The sequence below is a fragment of the Haliotis cracherodii genome, unplaced genomic scaffold, assembly GCF_022045235.1.
Source record: "Haliotis cracherodii isolate W230 unplaced genomic scaffold, xgHalCrac1.p SCAF_16, whole genome shotgun sequence".
Lineage (NCBI taxonomy): Eukaryota > Metazoa > Mollusca > Gastropoda > Lepetellida > Haliotidae > Haliotis > Haliotis cracherodii.
In genome coordinates, this window is record NW_027266271.1 from 15,296,935 (window position 1) to 15,314,961 (window position 18,027).

The 18,027-nt window shown below is 40.4% G+C and overlaps 1 protein-coding gene across 1 annotated transcript in view; it reads left to right on the plus strand.

Moving 5' to 3' along the window:
- The first annotated feature begins 6,779 nt into the window (after positions 1-6,779).
- Positions 6,780-18,027, plus strand: part of LOC139463866 (uncharacterized) — a 43,769-nt gene continuing 32,521 nt past the window's right edge. The window contains exons 1-14 of the mRNA XM_071245263.1: positions 6,780-6,925; positions 11,332-11,412; positions 11,603-11,869; positions 12,187-12,269; positions 12,895-12,956; positions 13,700-13,863; positions 14,154-14,211; positions 14,443-14,447; positions 14,697-14,717; positions 15,229-15,356; positions 16,060-16,225; positions 16,430-16,572; positions 17,053-17,287; positions 17,573-17,829. Of these exons, the coding sequence (XP_071101364.1) occupies positions 6,916-6,925; positions 11,332-11,412; positions 11,603-11,869; positions 12,187-12,269; positions 12,895-12,956; positions 13,700-13,863; positions 14,154-14,211; positions 14,443-14,447; positions 14,697-14,717; positions 15,229-15,356; positions 16,060-16,225; positions 16,430-16,572; positions 17,053-17,287; positions 17,573-17,829 (1,680 nt within the window). The 5' untranslated portion in view covers positions 6,780-6,915. The remainder of the gene's footprint in view (positions 6,926-11,331; positions 11,413-11,602; positions 11,870-12,186; positions 12,270-12,894; positions 12,957-13,699; positions 13,864-14,153; positions 14,212-14,442; positions 14,448-14,696; positions 14,718-15,228; positions 15,357-16,059; positions 16,226-16,429; positions 16,573-17,052; positions 17,288-17,572; positions 17,830-18,027) is intronic.

The following is an 18,027-nucleotide window of genomic DNA, read 5'->3' on the forward strand; positions in this document are numbered from 1 at the left end:
TTATCGATAACCCTTTAGCAAGCTATTCCTAAATTGTTTATCATTATCAGTAATCCTGTAATAAACCTCTCCCATGTTGTTTATTAACAATAATCCTGCAACAAGACGCCAAGTTGTTTATTATTTGTAACCCTGTAACAAAGCAAAGCCCGCTTGTTGTTTATCATCTGCATCTGTGTAACAAGCCCCTCACGTCGTTTATTATTAGTAGCCCCTGAAGCAAGCCCCAATTTTCTTTTACTGGTAGCCATGCAAAAGGCCCCCAAGTTGTTTATAATCAGTAGCCCTATAACAAGTCTCACACATATTGTTTATTATAAGTTACCATGTCAGCAACCATCCGAGATGTTGCGTATATATAACTCTGCAGCAAGCCCCCCCCCCCCCCCCCCCCCCCCCTCGAAGCAACAATACCCTAACATATGTATTATTCATATCCCTGTAACAAGCCCCCACTCCCCCCACCCCCCACCCCCATGTTGTTTATTCCTAGTAACCTACAAGCCCCTAGCAGTGACCCAGTATCACCCCAAGTTGCTTACTATTAATAAACCTAAAACTAGCTGTAGCCATCGATAGCACAGCATTTCTAAATTCAACCTTGCATGTAAACATATTTAAAAACACTTGTTAATGAGATAACCTTGACGCCAACAAAGAGTACATGTACGAACACTAATAACGGACGCATAGAATCCCTTAAGAAATTTCACATGGTCATTTCTAACTTTAAACACGGGCGTGGTTGAGTTAAGATTGCTAACATCTCACAAACATATCCCTTTCTTCGTATGTCTTCAGGAAGTTACACACCGTGAAGTGTTTGTTCAAGAATAACCTGTTTTAGACTCTGACTGAATATTCGGATGGGGAGGCAGCCATTGTCAACCGAGAGGCGCGGGTGATGCTGTAGCAAGGGCGTGGCTCACGAAAGTTAGAACAGGTGATTAACCATAGAATGTGAAAAGTCAGTCATGACCAGAGTATTCATGACAGTATCTCACCTCTGAAAAACGGGCGTGAGGGTATATGTTATAGTTTACCTAATGCTAATAATGTCGTAGCTATTTCGATTAGGCGTGAGGGTATATGTTATAGCTTACCTAATGGTAATAATGTCATAGCTATTTCGATTAGGCGTGAGGGTATATGTTATAGCTTACCTAATGCTAATAATGTCATAGCTTTTTCGATTAGGCGTGAGGTTATATGTTATAGCTTACCTAATGCTAATAATGTCATAGCTATTTCGATTAGGCCTGAGGGTATATGTTATAGCTTACTTAATACTGATAATGTCATAGCTATTTCGATTAGGCGTGAGGGTATATGTTATAGCTTACCTAATGCTGATAATGTCATAGCTATTTCGATTAGGCGTGAGGGTATATGTTATAGGTAACTTAATGCTAATAATGTCGTAGCTATTTCGAGTAGGCGTGTGGATTTCTGTTATAGCTAACATAATGCTAATACTGTCATAGCTATTTCGATTAGGCGTGAGGGTATATGTTATAGCTAACTTAATGATAATAATGTCGTAGCTATTTCAATTAGGCGTGAGGGTATATTTTATAGGTAACTTAATGCAAATAACGTCATAGCTATTTCAATTAGGCGTGAGGGTATATTTTATAGCTAACTTAATGCTAATACTGTCATAGCTATTTCGATTTGGCGTGAGGGTATATGTTATAGGTAACTTAATGCAAATAACGTCATAGCTATTTCAATTAGGCGTGAGGGTATATGTTATAGCTAACTTAATGCTAATACTGTCATAACTATTTCGATTAGGCGTGAGGGTATATGTTATAGGTAACTTAATGCAAATAACGTCATAGCTATTTCAATTACGCGTGAAGGTATATGTTATAGCTAACCTAAGGCTAATAATTTCATAGCTATTTCGAATGTTACACAGTACATTCTAAATATATCACAAAGGAGCTTTCTTCTTAATGAATCACTGTCATCACTGGCACTATTAGTCAGTTTGGGGATTGAACGAAACAGATGTAATCATGCAAGGCCTTCGTTGTTTGTGTTTTGTATATATTTGTATATTTAGATTGTATTCGATATGAATTACACAAATACCAGTACACATACTTGCATATACATGTTCACCGGTTTCTGTACGTCTTTAGTAGAAATGTGACTTCATGCATTAGTGTAACGCTCTTTTAAACATGCATACACAAATTTGATATCTACTGTTGATGTCAGAACGTTACCTATTATGAAAAGGATAATCATGAAAAAATATTTCCAGAAATCAACGTCAAGAGACATGTACTGATCCAATGATTGTTGGTGACTAGATATTGCTTCAACTCACGACACCAATGTTCCTTGGCGCCCTTCCACAAAACGATCTTTGCGTTACGGCTGTCGTAAGTCAGTGTTGAAGTATGGGGGGTTACGATCATCTTAACGCTTAGTTCGCTCTGAGGAAGGGCGCCCTGATATTCAGAATACGTCTACTCAGTGAAAATTGATTTGTAAACAGTAGTTTCCGATCAAATGGACAGACGTTCTCAAGGCACTACTACGGTGTGTATCGCATCTGACACTGGTTTGCCTGGCCCAGGCTCCATCATATACAGAATGCTGTTCTAAAGCTGTCATTTTTCTGATTGTGGCGTAAACCGACATTCATTCACATATATCCGCGATTAGTCTAATTGACACAAAAGTATAAAATATATACTGAACAACAAAAGTTCCTGTGACATTGAATAAGATTTAATGCAAAGTTATGTATTTTTACCAAATCTGAAACATTTCGGTTTGCAACAGATAAAAGGACTCCTGTCAGTGTTCAAATGGTTTAATTTGCCCTACTGACATCAGAAAATGCTTGATTTCATAAAAAAAACATGAACATGCCAAAATGTCAATTTACAAATAAATAGCGTGTGTATTCACCTCTGGTTGCGATGCAAGCAACACACCTTCGTCTCATGGAATGGACCAGGCGTCGCATAAAGTCCTGTGGGATATCTGTCCATATCTGCTGGAGCATGTTTCGAAGTTCCTGGAGTGTCTGTGGAACACGTGGTTGATGTCGAAGGCACCGATCCATCTCATCCCACATGTGCTCGATTGGTGAGGGATCAGGGGAGCGAGCCGTCCAGGGGATGACATTCACGTTGTTTTGTTGAAGAGAATCCTGAATAAGTCGAGCAATATGAGGCCGGGCGTTGTCATGTTGAAAGGTAATGCCTAGGCCATGACGACGCAAAAACGGTAGAACAACAGGGCCGGTGATCTCGTCGCGGTAGCGCTGTCCATTGAGATTTCCCTCTACCACTATCAAACGGGCCCTCTGTCTTGCTGTAATCCCACCCCATGCATAACGCTACCGCCCCCGAACCGATCTTCTTCCTCGATACAATGATTGACGTAACGTTCACCTCGACGTCGGTACACTCGAATCCGTCCATCGCTGTGGCTGAGGTGAAAACGAGACTCGTCAGTGAATAGAACTTGTCCCAAATGCATGGCCGTCCAGCGTAGACGCTGTCTGCACCACTGTTGACGGGCTTGACGGTGGTTTCCTGTCAAAATAGGACGTCTAGCGGGTCTTCTGGCGACAATCCCTGCACATCTGAGGCGACGACGCACGGTTTGTAAAGATACTCGTCGAAGGCCAGGGATGCTACTTGCAGTCACTGTTGCTGGCTGGAATCGATTTCGTAGGTGTGTTGTTCGAATCCAGTTGTCTTGTCGATTATTGGTTACGCGTGGCCTGCCACTCCGAGGATGGTCTCTGACTGCATTCGTCTGTTGCCAAAGTTGCCATAAACACAAATGGTGTTTCTGTGGACGTTAAATTGTCTTGCAACATCACGTTGACTCGATCCTGCTTGAAGCATACCAATGGCTCACAGACGCTCATTTTTCGGACAGTTGTGAAATTTCGTAATGATGAATAATTGCGTAATTTTGTTGTTTTTCTGAGTGGTGGTTGTCAGCACGAAGCTAAACAATGCATTTGGAATCCCGTTATACCCATTCTTGGGTAGTGAAATGCATGGGGCTTGTATAAAAGTAAATTTTTGCATGGAATGCATGCTTTTCAGTAGCAGTTGCGTTGACTTGATTCCATACATGTACTACAATATTGAAAACCAAACGTTACTTGTTTGAAAAATACACTAAAATATTGGTGTCACAGGAACTTTTGTTGTTGAGTATATGTTTGTTTGGTCCGCATAATGAATTAATACTATACTGATGTATCCTGTGGTGTATCGTATGTTGTATCTATGGTGTATCGTATGATGCCTCGTATGGTGTATCGTTTAATGTATCCTGTGATGTATCGTATGATGCATTCTGTGATGTATCCTATGGTGTATCGTATGATGTTTCCTTTATAAGGTGAATCCTATGATGTATCCTATGATTTATCTATGATGCATCCTTTGTTGTATCCTAGCATGTATCCCATGCTGCATGGTATTCCAGCCTTACTATTGAGGTTCCTATCGCTTTGCGATGAAGGGTTTATAACCGTTTTATTGTATTCTAGCTCGTCAAATGGGATATTTGGTTCGAATCACCTCATGGGTACTGTTTCCACATCTTTTGGAGCAATTTACCGTGAATTGTCGTGAACACCATACCTACACTTCAATGTACACAGTAAAGTGGATCGATGCTCATGATGTCAATCACTGGATTATTATAGACTCGATTATTTATAGACCACCGTCATATTATTGGAATATTGCTGACAAACAGTAACCGGTACACGGCCCAAGTGGTCTAGTGGACAGATGATCTGCAAGGGAAGCGCGAGGTCGGTTAAAAGATTGTTACCCTGCCTGGTGATCGACATTAAGGGGATAGTCGGCTCGGGGTCACTGCGACGGGTATCCATGTTAAAACGACAGCATGGTATATCAATGGGCTAGCAGCATAAAACCGGCATTAGTCCAGACTAGTCCTAGCCAAAAAACCAACAACAACTTAACAAACAAAAAACACACACATTATGCACGGGTTCCAGGGTGCTATCTATCCAAAAGATCAGTTATAGCAAATCAAATTGATAATGAATCACGGATACAACAAAGTGATTGTAACGAGGGAGTGTTTGAACTGAGTGAAGGAGGTGAACATGTCATCAACAGTAGCTCAGCAACAAACTCAGAGATGTGTTTCTTGTGTATACTCGCTGTTAATATGCTTCACTGTGTAATTTAACCGAGCATAAAAAAAAATGTACCCGTCTAGCGTAACTAATTACCAGTAACAATCATGCAGTGCTGAAAGGAAGCTTCGAAATCTCAGGCATGTTCTAATCAGTGGCTTAACCATCTTCCCGAGGCAAGGCGTTAGCTGACTTATTAAAGTCTAGTTTCCACCCTGGGCTGGAAATCCGGAGTTATATTTTGGCTGGGTGGAAATTGGACTTTCATTGTCAGTTAACGCCCTTGCCTCGGGAATATGTATCTTAACCAGATCGATGTATCTTGATTCCTCACATATATCCCTAAACATATGATTACGAAAATACAAGATGCAGGTCTCAGGTCTCAGACATTCACCACTTCGGTGAAACCCACGAGCACGGGCATGGTGCTGACAAACCTAGAAACAAAATCGGGGCGAACCGGGATTCGAACCCACAATCATAGGTTTCTGGCGTGCCCAAGGGACGCAACTCTGCACAGCTAATCGTCGCGCCTTAGACGACTGGGCCACCCGTACCCCCTTCCATACTCATAAGAAATCTCAGCTAATAGCACAGTCGAATGTACAATTCCGACGCACTGAAACTGACGGGTGTTCGCAAAAAGGCGAATGTATGGTCTTATCAATAAATGAGGAAAAGGTGAAGTGGAGTCGCACATACAAGTATACATAAACAGCCCTCTCTTTCTCTCTACCTCACTCTCAACCCCCGCCCGTCCAAATCCCCTCATTTCCTTCATCCGTCATGCCTGCATCCAAATTTATCCTACCAATCGTTAGTTCAAGATACAAGCTCACAAACACATCTATGGTGATGGTTTCTGATTGTACAAAACCCCTTCAGGATTCAAAAAAGCAAACTGACATTGACACATTTGTATATTGTGTAACCACCACTGACCACTTTTAATTCTTGTCATAATTATTACATATCCAAAAGCGTTTTCAAAGCATCTTGAGTTAACATTAACTTCAAACGCATACGAGTATTCCAGGTTGTAATACCTGTAAAAAGCTAATAGTCTTACACATGTGCAAGCACGTTATATGATTACCTTTATAAGTCAACGCTTATAATATAATTTAAAAACTTAAGATAACATACGACACGCAACCTTCACATTTAAGACAACATTGATGTAACTTTCTTTACCTGAGATTTTCTTCAGGGAAAATTCATACCCATCAACACTATTGCAATACAAAAAATGAATTGGGTAAGCTACTCTCTTCTATGAATGTTTCACAGAAAATGAAACTTTCAAACTCAGCTATTGCTCAGCAGAATTGCCACTTCAAACTTACGAATACCTTTCTATAGGAATAATTACTGCTTGGGTCCTGCATACAAGGACCAATCCAAACGAACATAACATCTTTGATTTCTACAACGAGGGCGTGAGAGACGTCACGCCCACCGAATACAATTCAATAGGTGGCGCTTTTTACTAGCAGAACGAACCCAACCAATAGCATAAGGCGATTATATTTTGCGAGGACCTGTTTTGTCATCGAAGACCCGCCTATCGATAATTACACTTTGGGGGTATTTTACTTCTAGATTTGGGGGGTTGGTTTCATACCCAAACTTTCTTGGAGGTGAGCTGGTCTCAACACCCTCCGCAAGGCAACCAGATACTTACAAAAGTAGAAAGGATTACTTTTCACGAAGCACTGATATTTCGTTCACGGAAATACTTTCCATAGATGATGGGAGGTAAATATTTTTTTTATTACTTTTCGTATTCTTGATGTACATTTTATACTTTAGATTCACATGTCGCGTGATCAATCATTTCCACATTCGACACATACTACCAGTACATATATTAAGAGCTATTTTTTCCAAATCCTTTTACTTTTTAACGCTGATAAAACATCTTTATCCCATTTACTAAAAATGACAAATCCTACGTATGAAACTACATAGATTATGCTGGTCAGCTGCGAACACATGTGGATATACGTAAAGTATACTGTGTCCTTCGAGACATATTAGAACACAACAGACACATGTTTTGTATAAGTTTCACTTTGAAACTTTGGGCACGGAATATTTGAAATAACTATGATTAAATGAGGCAAAGGATTGACGTGTTTCATTAGTGCGTGAGAGGTATGTATTTGGCAGCTGTCAGTGTCAGATATGAAGCATATGACGTTGAAAGGTACACGTTGAAGTATAGTTTCCCTACACCGTACTTTTGTCACGCCACATTAGTTATAAATGCAGGAGTTAGACCATTTATCAATAAGGCATGTATTCAACTGAAGTCATGGTAGTAGTTATAGATAGTTAATATATAGAAATATCACACTTTATATTAAAGCCCGCTGTCGGAGATACAGTGAAATCATCGTTAAAGCTATGGCTGAATTTTGTTAATTCGGGTTATTTCACCGGAATATGCAGTGTCCAGGTTTACTCAATTGAAGTGTATAGTGAAACCGGACCTCGTTAATCCGGATGTCATTCTTTATGGGAATGCAATATCTAATCAACGAACGATTTCAGAGGGTGGTGATGTTACTGTTTTTATCGAGATATTAATGTATATCTTTCATGTCATGCACTATCACTGTCACTCAGTCATATTTGTCTAAAATATACCTCAATATGTGAAAAGACCAGTTGTGACTAATATTTATCATTCAATTGATGGACTCGTTTTAAAAGGAAACTGGACTATCTGCACTTTAGTCTAGTTTATGTTGACACGTTGCACAGATTGTTATGTGACTGTTGATTAAACGCATATTTGAGTCGTCGGGACCATAAAAATCGTGTCAAGACAAGCGGAGTAACGATAATATACATATCATGAACATAAAACTACATTGTCTTAAACGAAATGTCAAGTTAACGGAGTTCGCGTCAACGAGTTTTTACTTCATGCATGTTAAAGAGCGTCCAATTTAAAAAAAAGGACCTTGCGATGCTTCTTTGAACCAGGCTACAACAACAAACGTAATGCAGGTTCAGCGCATCAATATATGTATTGCAAATACGGTTATGGTGTGTCGATACCCTTAAACCAAGCGCAATTCTTGTAGAGGAGTACACCAAGGAGCACAACACCTACCCTCGTTTATTTAACTGTGACCTCTGTAGTTATCCGTAACCAAGAAGACTGAACTCTCCGAATGGGGATTATTACCTATCAGTACCCCGCACACAGAACAGCGCTCATGGTGGCTATATAAGTGCAACAATCTTGGACGCGACGTTAAACCCCATTTCACCTCACCTCACCTCATGGTGGCAGGGTCTCGGGACTACTCAACCGAACCAGGTCTATGACAAGTCCGGGGAGGTACAGCTATCACTCACGTTACGCTCGGAGAACAATATCTGCTCTCATCGCGTGGTGACGCCGACTGCAAATTGCCCGAGCGTAAAAGTCCAGCCAGCAGCAGCTCAGTTCAACTATAATATAATTTACATAATATACATAAAACTAGCGCGTGGATGTTTCATTTTTCCTTCGATGCGCTCCGTGGTTTGACACGAGTATCACTTTCCCTCGTTAATTCGAACTTGTTATCTCGATATATTGTTTAAGACGATGTAGGTTTATTCACCCATCAGAAATGTCCTTGCTGTTATAGTCATATATAGACAGTCGATATTAATATATGGTGCCCAGCCAGTTTCTCTGTATTTTTTTAGGAATTCCACGTCACTGTACGTCTGTACGAATATATGATATATAGTCTGTAGCTATTTGTCCAATAATCGGAGGCATTGGTGAGTGTGTGTGTGAGTGAGTTGGGTTTAACGCCGATTCTAACAATATTCCGTGTCAGCTTAATGTGGAAGGAAAGCCCGAAGTGTTGCAGGTCTCAGACGTTTACCACTTCGGTGAAACCCGCGAGCACGGGTATGGTGCTGACAAACCTAGAAACATGATCGGGGCGAACCGGAATTCGAACCCACAATCATAGGTTTCTGGCGTGTCCAAGGGACGCAACTCTGCACAGCCTTAGACGACCGGGCCCATCCGGAGGCATTAGATACAATAAAGCTACTTCTCCATCCTTCCTTCCTCGTCCTTATCCATTTCTTCATCGGCCCCTTCTTCTTCTCTTCTACGTTTTCTATTTCTTCCCATCCCCTTCTTCTTCTACTTCTGGGCGGTCGGGTAGTCCAGTGGTTTAAGCTTTCGCTCGTCAAACCGAAGACCAGGGTTCGATACCCGACATGAGTACAATATCTGAAGCCCATTTCTGGTGTCCAAGATAATGATACTGTTGGAATATCGCTAAAAGCGACGAAAAATCAAACTCACTCTTCTACTTTCTGCATCTTTTACGTTTTATTCCTCCTCCTCCTCTTCCCCTTCGTCCTCCCCTCCTCCCATTCTTTTACCTTTTGCATTTTCCTTTTTGTCTGATTCTTCTTCGTCTTCTTCTTCTTCAATACACCTACTCTATCCTACTACGATATGACTATTGACTTATGGCTGAGTGAGTACAGAAATACCTTGGATGAGGTGACCTGGAACTGCGATTGTTAAAAGTGAATCTCACCCAGGCATTACAGAAACTAGTCTGGTGGTACAGGTACATGAGTGCAGATATTTACAATTAGTATTAGAAGCTTAACTGAGTATCAATATCAATACCATCCCACCTTACCATTAACCACTGACTGGTGATGCGCGGCCTATAATCTGTCCCATCTAGCTATTCACCCATTTCTTTATATTCACATCTCGTGTCAGAGTCATCACCGTAAAAGTGGCCCTGGGCACTTCACTATGACCTCTCATAGCATGACGACGGGGGGCCCAGAGATGCGCTGCAATTCACTATGCAGAGTTGCGTCCCTTGCACACACCATAAACCTAAGTAATAAGTAACATTCCTCATCAGCGGAATGGCTTGTTTTCACTTAAGTTTTCGCACACATGCAGCTTCGTTGATTAATGACCGATCGCGATATTTCGTGATTTTATTTCATGTGGCGGGGACTGTTATCGTAGATGTTATCTATCAAAACAATGCACAGTTGAGGTGATTTAACAATCTGGTCGTCGTTTCATGTTGATATAGGTTCACATTAATCACTCTGCCGTTTGGAGACATTCCTGAAGATAAATACCATACTTAAAGTTCTTTTTTGGAACGAAAAGCAACCGTCAGCTCTTTATCATCGTCTATGTCGAAATGCCCTCTCTTAATGTCCGTCAAAGTCGAAATTGCATTTTACTCTTACCTTCGCTCTTTAGAAAAACGCCAAGACCATTCAACATAAGCAGTCTTTTCGAATACGCGCTGTTTCCAGGGCTTGTTATTCTTCTCCAGTATGATAAGGATGAGCCGGTCACTCCATAAAAACATACCATTGCAAGTGAGATGCATAGATATTTCATTTCAAAATGACATCTATCACTACATTGCTCAACAAAGAACGGTTGACTAGTAACGTAAGTGGATGAATGCAAACCTGCTTCGTCGACATCCGCTGTTAGAGTTGAGGTTACAGGTGCAAAGCCTATTATGACAGACTCACTGTCAGAGAATTCCATAGAAATACGGGGCTACATCGCAATACAAAATACATAATTTATAGCACAGATAATTTGCAAAAATACATTTAAACCAAACATGCTATGATATGGCCATGACAGAGTGACACCATACACTATGATAAACCCTACACCATGACAGCTTACAGTATGAAACCCTACACCGTGACAACATACAATATGGAACCCTATACCATGACACCATGCAGTATGGAAGCCTATACCATGTCAGCATGCACTCCAATACCATATACCGTGGCAGCATACACTATGAAACCCTATCTCATGACAATATACAACATATACATGCCTCGTTACATATGACACACCATACGCAAACATACCCTATGCATCATATAGAGAGATATGAGAAATATAGCTGAATTGTTCAAGTTGACTAAATTCAAAGTTCAACGTAGACTAAAATTCTCTTGCCCATAAGCGTTAACGAGTGAGAAGGTTTTGCTACTCTTTTGGCAATATTACAGGAATATTATAGGCTGGAGATATTATATCCGTGTGCAGAATCGATGTTCGGCGCGAATGGAGAACACTGAGGTATATACAGTGATGACTGAATTGTATGTTTCAGGAACAGCCTTCTTCTTCATCGCTGTGGTCGTCAATGCTTTCATGGTGCTGGTCACCGCGACGAACCCAGTGGTCAAAATGGGTAAGCGGCGCAACTGTTTTACTTCGTCTCACAGAGTGAGTGAGTGAGTGAGTGAGTGAGTGAGTGAGTGAGTGAGGATCAGTTGTTTTAACCACTAAGCGACCATAACAACACCAAAAAAGATATCCCTATTCGCAATACATTATATGATGAGAAGAAAATATCAGGTATTTATATCAATTTTCTTCAGAACAAAAGAATGCAAATGACCTTGAAAACCTCCTGGAAGACGACTACCTTGTCCCGGTAAGGAAAAATATGTCCAGGGCTGCCAGTCAAAGACAGTTGAACTCCGCCATGTGGTTGGGGGTGACAAAGGCGCCTTCCCCCTCGCTAACCACTCACTCAATCCATGACAGACCGGCGCTGGTAGAAATTGACGAATTCCTACTCGAATCTGAAGAAGAGATTCTATCTCGCGACAAGCGGCAGACAGGATCCGGCGATTCGGATGCAGGTGAGAGTTGTAGATATGGTTGGTCGAGGGGAAATGTAGATTGTACCTAGATTGAATACAAAGAACGAGTCATTGAGTTAGCATTTACGTCACAGCCAGCTACATTCCACCTGCATCACACCAGCCTTTTAATATCCGAGTGGCTGATAGCATGAGCAACGTCTTCGAAGCAACACATATAATCAGGACTAGAAGTATTTAGATTCTTTATTCCTCAATCAGACATAGTTTACTTGATTCACACACTTTTGGAGACGAACCTTGTTGATAACACTGGCTTAATATTTGTACAAAGTTATTTATATCTACATTCACAGTTGAGGCTACCATTACTCTCGACGAAGAATTTACTGCTGCTAGTGCCAACGAAGCCAGTCGAACAGCGGCGGTACAGAGCCAGGTAAACATCCCATTGTCTTTCAGCCGAGGTTGTTTGTCGGATGTTTTGGTCAAAATTGAGAAAATTATTGAAATATTGTTCCTTGGTGGAGGAGTATAATTATCCCGAAAGGGATATTTTTGTAGCTTTGGATATCATTATCAACATTTAATAGAAAACAAAGTAGACCGTGATCCTGACAGATTTCTTAAGAATATGGAAAGGATTTCGTCGCTTTTATTTTAGTTATTCAAATACAAGATTAAAATCTGATAGCTGGATGGACTGTTAGATATGCGGAAAACAGAAAATATTTGTGATTTAATATAATTTACATATATATATATATATATATATATATATATATATATATATATAGAGAGAGAGAGAGAGAGAGAGAGAGAGAGAGAGAGAGAGAGAGCACAGTAAAGTTCTAACTCTCAGGCACAATATAGTAATAATTAAATAAGTGGAGTAAGATTGAACACAGTTTTAATAGAATCTTACTCCACTTATTAAATTATTAATATATATATATATATATGTGTGTATGTGTGTGTGTGTGTGTGTGTGTGTGTGTGTGTGCGTGTCTTTGTGTGTGTGTGTACAATCGGACCCAAATATAACCACATAACGTCGGTTGTAGCTTAAGGACGAGCTAACCAACAATGACATCAGCGTGGATTCGACATCAGCAACTTCAATATCGTAAGTAACAAAACCATACCGTGAGAGAGTGTGTTGGGTTTGACGCCGAGTTCAACAGTATTTCAGTAATATCGCTGTGTCAGCTTAATGTTCGAGGAATGCCCGAAATGGCATAAGGTCTAAGGCATTTATCACTAAAGTGGAACCCCTGAGCGCGGGTATGGTGCTTTCTCGGAAAATAATACACCTAAGCACTCGGCCGATGTGAAGGAAATGCATGTCGATGCTTTCCCGAGAGCTTGAACGTCGTCGCCTACGGACACTGCAAGTACTGTATGCGAACTTATATAGAAGTATATATATTTAAGGTATATGGTCTTATATTGGTGTGCAAATTTGACCAATAAAATATATATTGATATCATTTTGGAAACTTTGTAATAAAATTACTATATTTTTGGTACATATGTTTTACGGATTTAATATCACTTTACGCATTGCAGACTGAATTACTTACAGACCACAGGTGAAATATTCTTCACTGCGGCATAAAACAAAAAACCTTCACATTTTTTGCAGTATTTATATCAAATTTTACCGTACGATTAACATAAATATATGTGACAACTCTGATGCAACAGTATCTGGCATGTCTTTGGAGAAAAGGAAGCAAAACTTTCCATATTAAGTTTTTCTTTAGCGCTGAAAATAAACGAAATTAGTGTAATGTCAGTAGTGTTCTGGTAGGAATATGCGAAATATGGTAAAGTAGGTTTGGCAAAGATTTGCTTCTCACGTTGCAGAGATGTTGGTGGTCAGACCATGTATCGCCTCTCTGTCACATTCTCTGCGGCAACAGACAGGGTCAGGCTGGCCTACGTCCTGATGCTGCTGCGACGTCGAGGGCGGTTCAGCGGCTTCAATATCGTTGTGAACCCAACGGTACAGAACGCGGCCGGCGTTGAAAGTGAGTGACACCGTAGTGAGCAACTGTACCCCTGAACTGGTGTCAGCGTTTCCATAGACAGATGCTTATGATGTTGTCTGAATCCTACAATGGGCTCTGTTTACAGCAGATATCTCAGTCTTATGATTATGGAAATGGTTGTCGCTTTTATTATCGTTGAACGTATAATAAATGTATTTATGATTGTCCAAATGTAATGCAGCTTATACAAGTTTATGTTTTCAAATGAATTAGTTTATATTTGACATGACTAAGACGCTTTACAGAAATGGATTAATATTTTTTTTCAGCAAATGCTATATGTCTACTGTGCCCCGCTGATAAACCTTGTGTCGATGGAGAATGCGGGTATGTCAAACCTTGAATAAATTCAAACTGTAAAATGTAAACACTTATTTGATTTAGTTCTGAAAGCAGTCATTATTTTTCGTGACGATAAAGCGTGAAAATCTAAAACACACCCATTGTGGAAATAGCCATGGCAAATATCATATTTTGCAGTGTTTAAATTACCATTGTACATATGATATTTACACACGTGAAATAACCCGTATTGTACCTTTCTTTTTCATAATGCAGAGTTCGTAAGTATACTCATTTTATTCTTCTAATATTATGAAAAATGATATCAGCTTATAACCTGAAAAATTATCATATATCTAGTATTTAGATTAAGAAAAGTTCTGTTGGTGAATGTAAATCAGATGCATTTGTCGGTACCGATGGTCTACATCAAAATCCCAATGTAATTTTCGTATCATCTGTTTTTGTTAAATTATTCCATTATAAGATAATTGATATCACATTAATAAACAATTATTCTCCTGTTTCAGCGTCTACAGCCTCTGGAAGTGGTGAGGATATCTTTTATACATAGGCCGTAGTTCGTATTTCACTGGCTCGTCGCCATTATGTTAATTTTATATATTTTATTTGTATATTTTATTTTTTTATAGTCACTAAAAGTCACTTTAAAGCCTCTCTGAGGCAGTTCCCTATCAAGATTATGTGAAACGAAAAAGCTGAACTCTATTAACCTTTGGTATCTGGTCTTCGACATTTTCTGTTAAATTCTGTGTTTGACATAGTATTAATTATTACATATATAAACAACTGTTCTAAAACATTCAGAACGGTCGGGTAGCCTAGTGGTTAAAGCGTTCGCTCGTCACGGCGAAAACCCGGGTTCGATTCCCGACATGGGTACAATGTGTGAAGCCCATTTCTGGTGTCCCCCGCCGTGATATTGCTGGAATATTGCTAAAAGCGTGTTAAAATCAAACTCACTCTAAAACAATCATTTTTTTACAAGTAAAACAAAAAGTTTGTATATGTTGCTTGAAGCAGTTTTTCGTATAATTGTAGGTCTTTTCCCATATGGGCACTGGATGGTTGATAACAGACTGAGGCACACAAGTTGGGATGTATCAAGTGAGGAATTGTCAATAGAAGATGGCTTCCCCTTCTACAGTACTGTTGAAGAGAAGTTTTATGTGAGTGGTACTATGCAACAGTCGTATTAAATACAGTTGGCGATAGGGTAGCCTAGTGGTTAAAGCGTTCGTTCGTCATGCCTTGGTGTCCCTCATCTTGATATTGCAGGAATATTCCTATAGCGGGCGTAAAACCATACTCACTCACTCCCTTCCTGAATAAAATGACGCTGCGCTAATTTGTGATGAATCGAGTTACCCGTAGTTCGAGACAATGGGAACGCCGATAAGTGTCATAGTCATAAGGTAATACTGGGGACATATCGTCTAAAACGTAATGTATATTTAAGGGAGTTCGAGTTGACGATGTGTTACTGTATCGGTGTGTCATCTTGATACGGCTCATCAATATTAACATGTCACATGTAAGTATACGTGGAAACCTCAATAACTCGAACTTCCCGTTAGATGGATTATAACAGGAAGACCGAACCCTTCTTAATGACTCGATAAAGGTCTTTATCAACATTTAGGCTATCAGACGAATGAATACGCTAGCCAGTTTAATTACCTCTGCTATCGAATAAACTAACCCGACACGAAGTAACAATTGGGGGCAGAGTTGCGATCCTAAGGGAACCGATGATCATGGGTTAGATTCCTTTTTGCTTTTTTTTCAGAACCATGGGTTTTACTAAAGTGTTAAATTCTCGGACGTCTTCTGTACTTAATCAATGATAAGAGCGTGTTTTTGTCTTGTTAGATTGGAGACAATGGTGGCATGAGCTTTGGGCAGGAATACAACCCGTACTTCCTCGCAAGTATGAATAGCGCAGAGGTCAAATATGTGTGTATATACTGTGACGACTTTGACATTAGATTCGGCGGAGATGTCTTCTACCACGTCTATGCTGCTGGGGCGGACGATGGTGAGTAATAAGGCTCAGATCCTTATTCTAATCGTTTGCGCCGCTTTTTTCTCTTTAGGCAAATTTCACTTTCGAGTGCATGATGCTTTTATTTAGTAGAATCCACAGATAATGATCTAACAACAAACCGTTATAGCCTGCCAAGACTGCTAGAGTCGTTTGTGATTAATGAAGTCGATTAAAGTAGTTCTGTTTTTTTATCAGCCGATGCAGTGTTGGACAGAGCCACAGCGGAAATTAGCGCCAGAACATCACGTGGTGGTTTTAGGGCATCATGGGCGTGTGTGATCACGTGGTACAATGTTCCCGAATTTACAACTTATAGTGCCACAGCGTCGATTGCGAATGTAAATATTCAAACTTTCTAACATCATTTATTTTGTTTCAAATCCAGAGATGAAACTGAGTGATATGACATTTGCTTGCAACCGTAACACTATGCATTGTCAAAAGAATATTATATTTCGCTTGATAATGAATGTTGATGTATGTCCAATATGACAATATTGATACAAACGGCGAAAAAACCCTATTTACTCACTGTAGCCATGTTTGCCCTAACAGTCTATCACTTGTCTACGATATATGGGTGTGACGAAAAACATGAGGTTCCTAGTTGCTGGTCGAAGGTTCGATCCCTGGCCTCGTCATACCAAAAGACGTTAAAACGTCCCTCCTGTTACCCTGACTAATACATGCAGCCACAGACACACGAGCACAATGCTATATGAGTGAAATAATCTGGAACCCTAAATTAAACCACATTACACTTCACCTCTCCTTGATGCCAAAATACACACTATTCATCTACTTATTGTCTATTTCAGCGCAACACCTTCCAGATGGTGATGATCACAGACGGCGAGGTGTCATTCATAATGTATTTCTATAGTGACATTCAAGCTTCCACGTCCTTCCGTGAGCAGGCCGTCCATGGCTATAAAGGCGCCAGCCAATTCACCGAGCTGGAATACTCAAGGCGAGAAGCTGAAACCGCTGGTGCCGAGAGATTCGCGCTATTTGAAAAACCAATCATGAGCGATGTTCTGGGCAACTCCCAAGGTATGTAAACATGTATTGTTAACTGACAGATAAAACCAAAGGAAAGTACCCCAAAACGATTCCTCGATAACTATTATGATGCTGAGTTCATTCTTCAGGCTTCTGGGTTAAAAACCCAAACAACAAGGCTGCCCGAACACATCTTCAAATAAACTATTGCCCCTATCAAACACCACGATGAATTTTGTACTGTGTCAATCCTTCAGCACATACATATATTTTGGGCATGGCACTGCCCTTTTGTCTCATGCCCCGTACACTCGTGTGCTGTATTTGATTCTGCAGGAGATGTAGGGGTTTGGCTGTTTCAAGTCGGGGAAGTAGTCAACGTGAGTCCCGCTCGCCAGTGTACTCAGTGGTACCGTGAAAACCTCCCGTCCAGATCATTCTTCTCATATCGGGCTTTTATCCTGGGTAACAGACGTTGCCCCTGTCGACGTAATCTTGTAAGATGGTCGGCTAGATTCCTTCCAGCTCCACCGTACTTCGGCGAGGACGTGTACTGTGTGGAAATGCAGGCGACATCTAGACTGGATACCTTTGTAAGTTCATCTTAAGTCTATATGTATGACAAGGTGCGGTCGTCTCGTTATGTCGGACACTAAGGTTCCACATCCCAACATGGGTTTCAATGTGTAATACACACGTCCGATGTCCCCATGCCGTTATATGGCTGGGCTATTGCGGCGTTAAACCAATATGACAGAATGAGTGAGTGCGTTCAACCCCACTTTGACAAG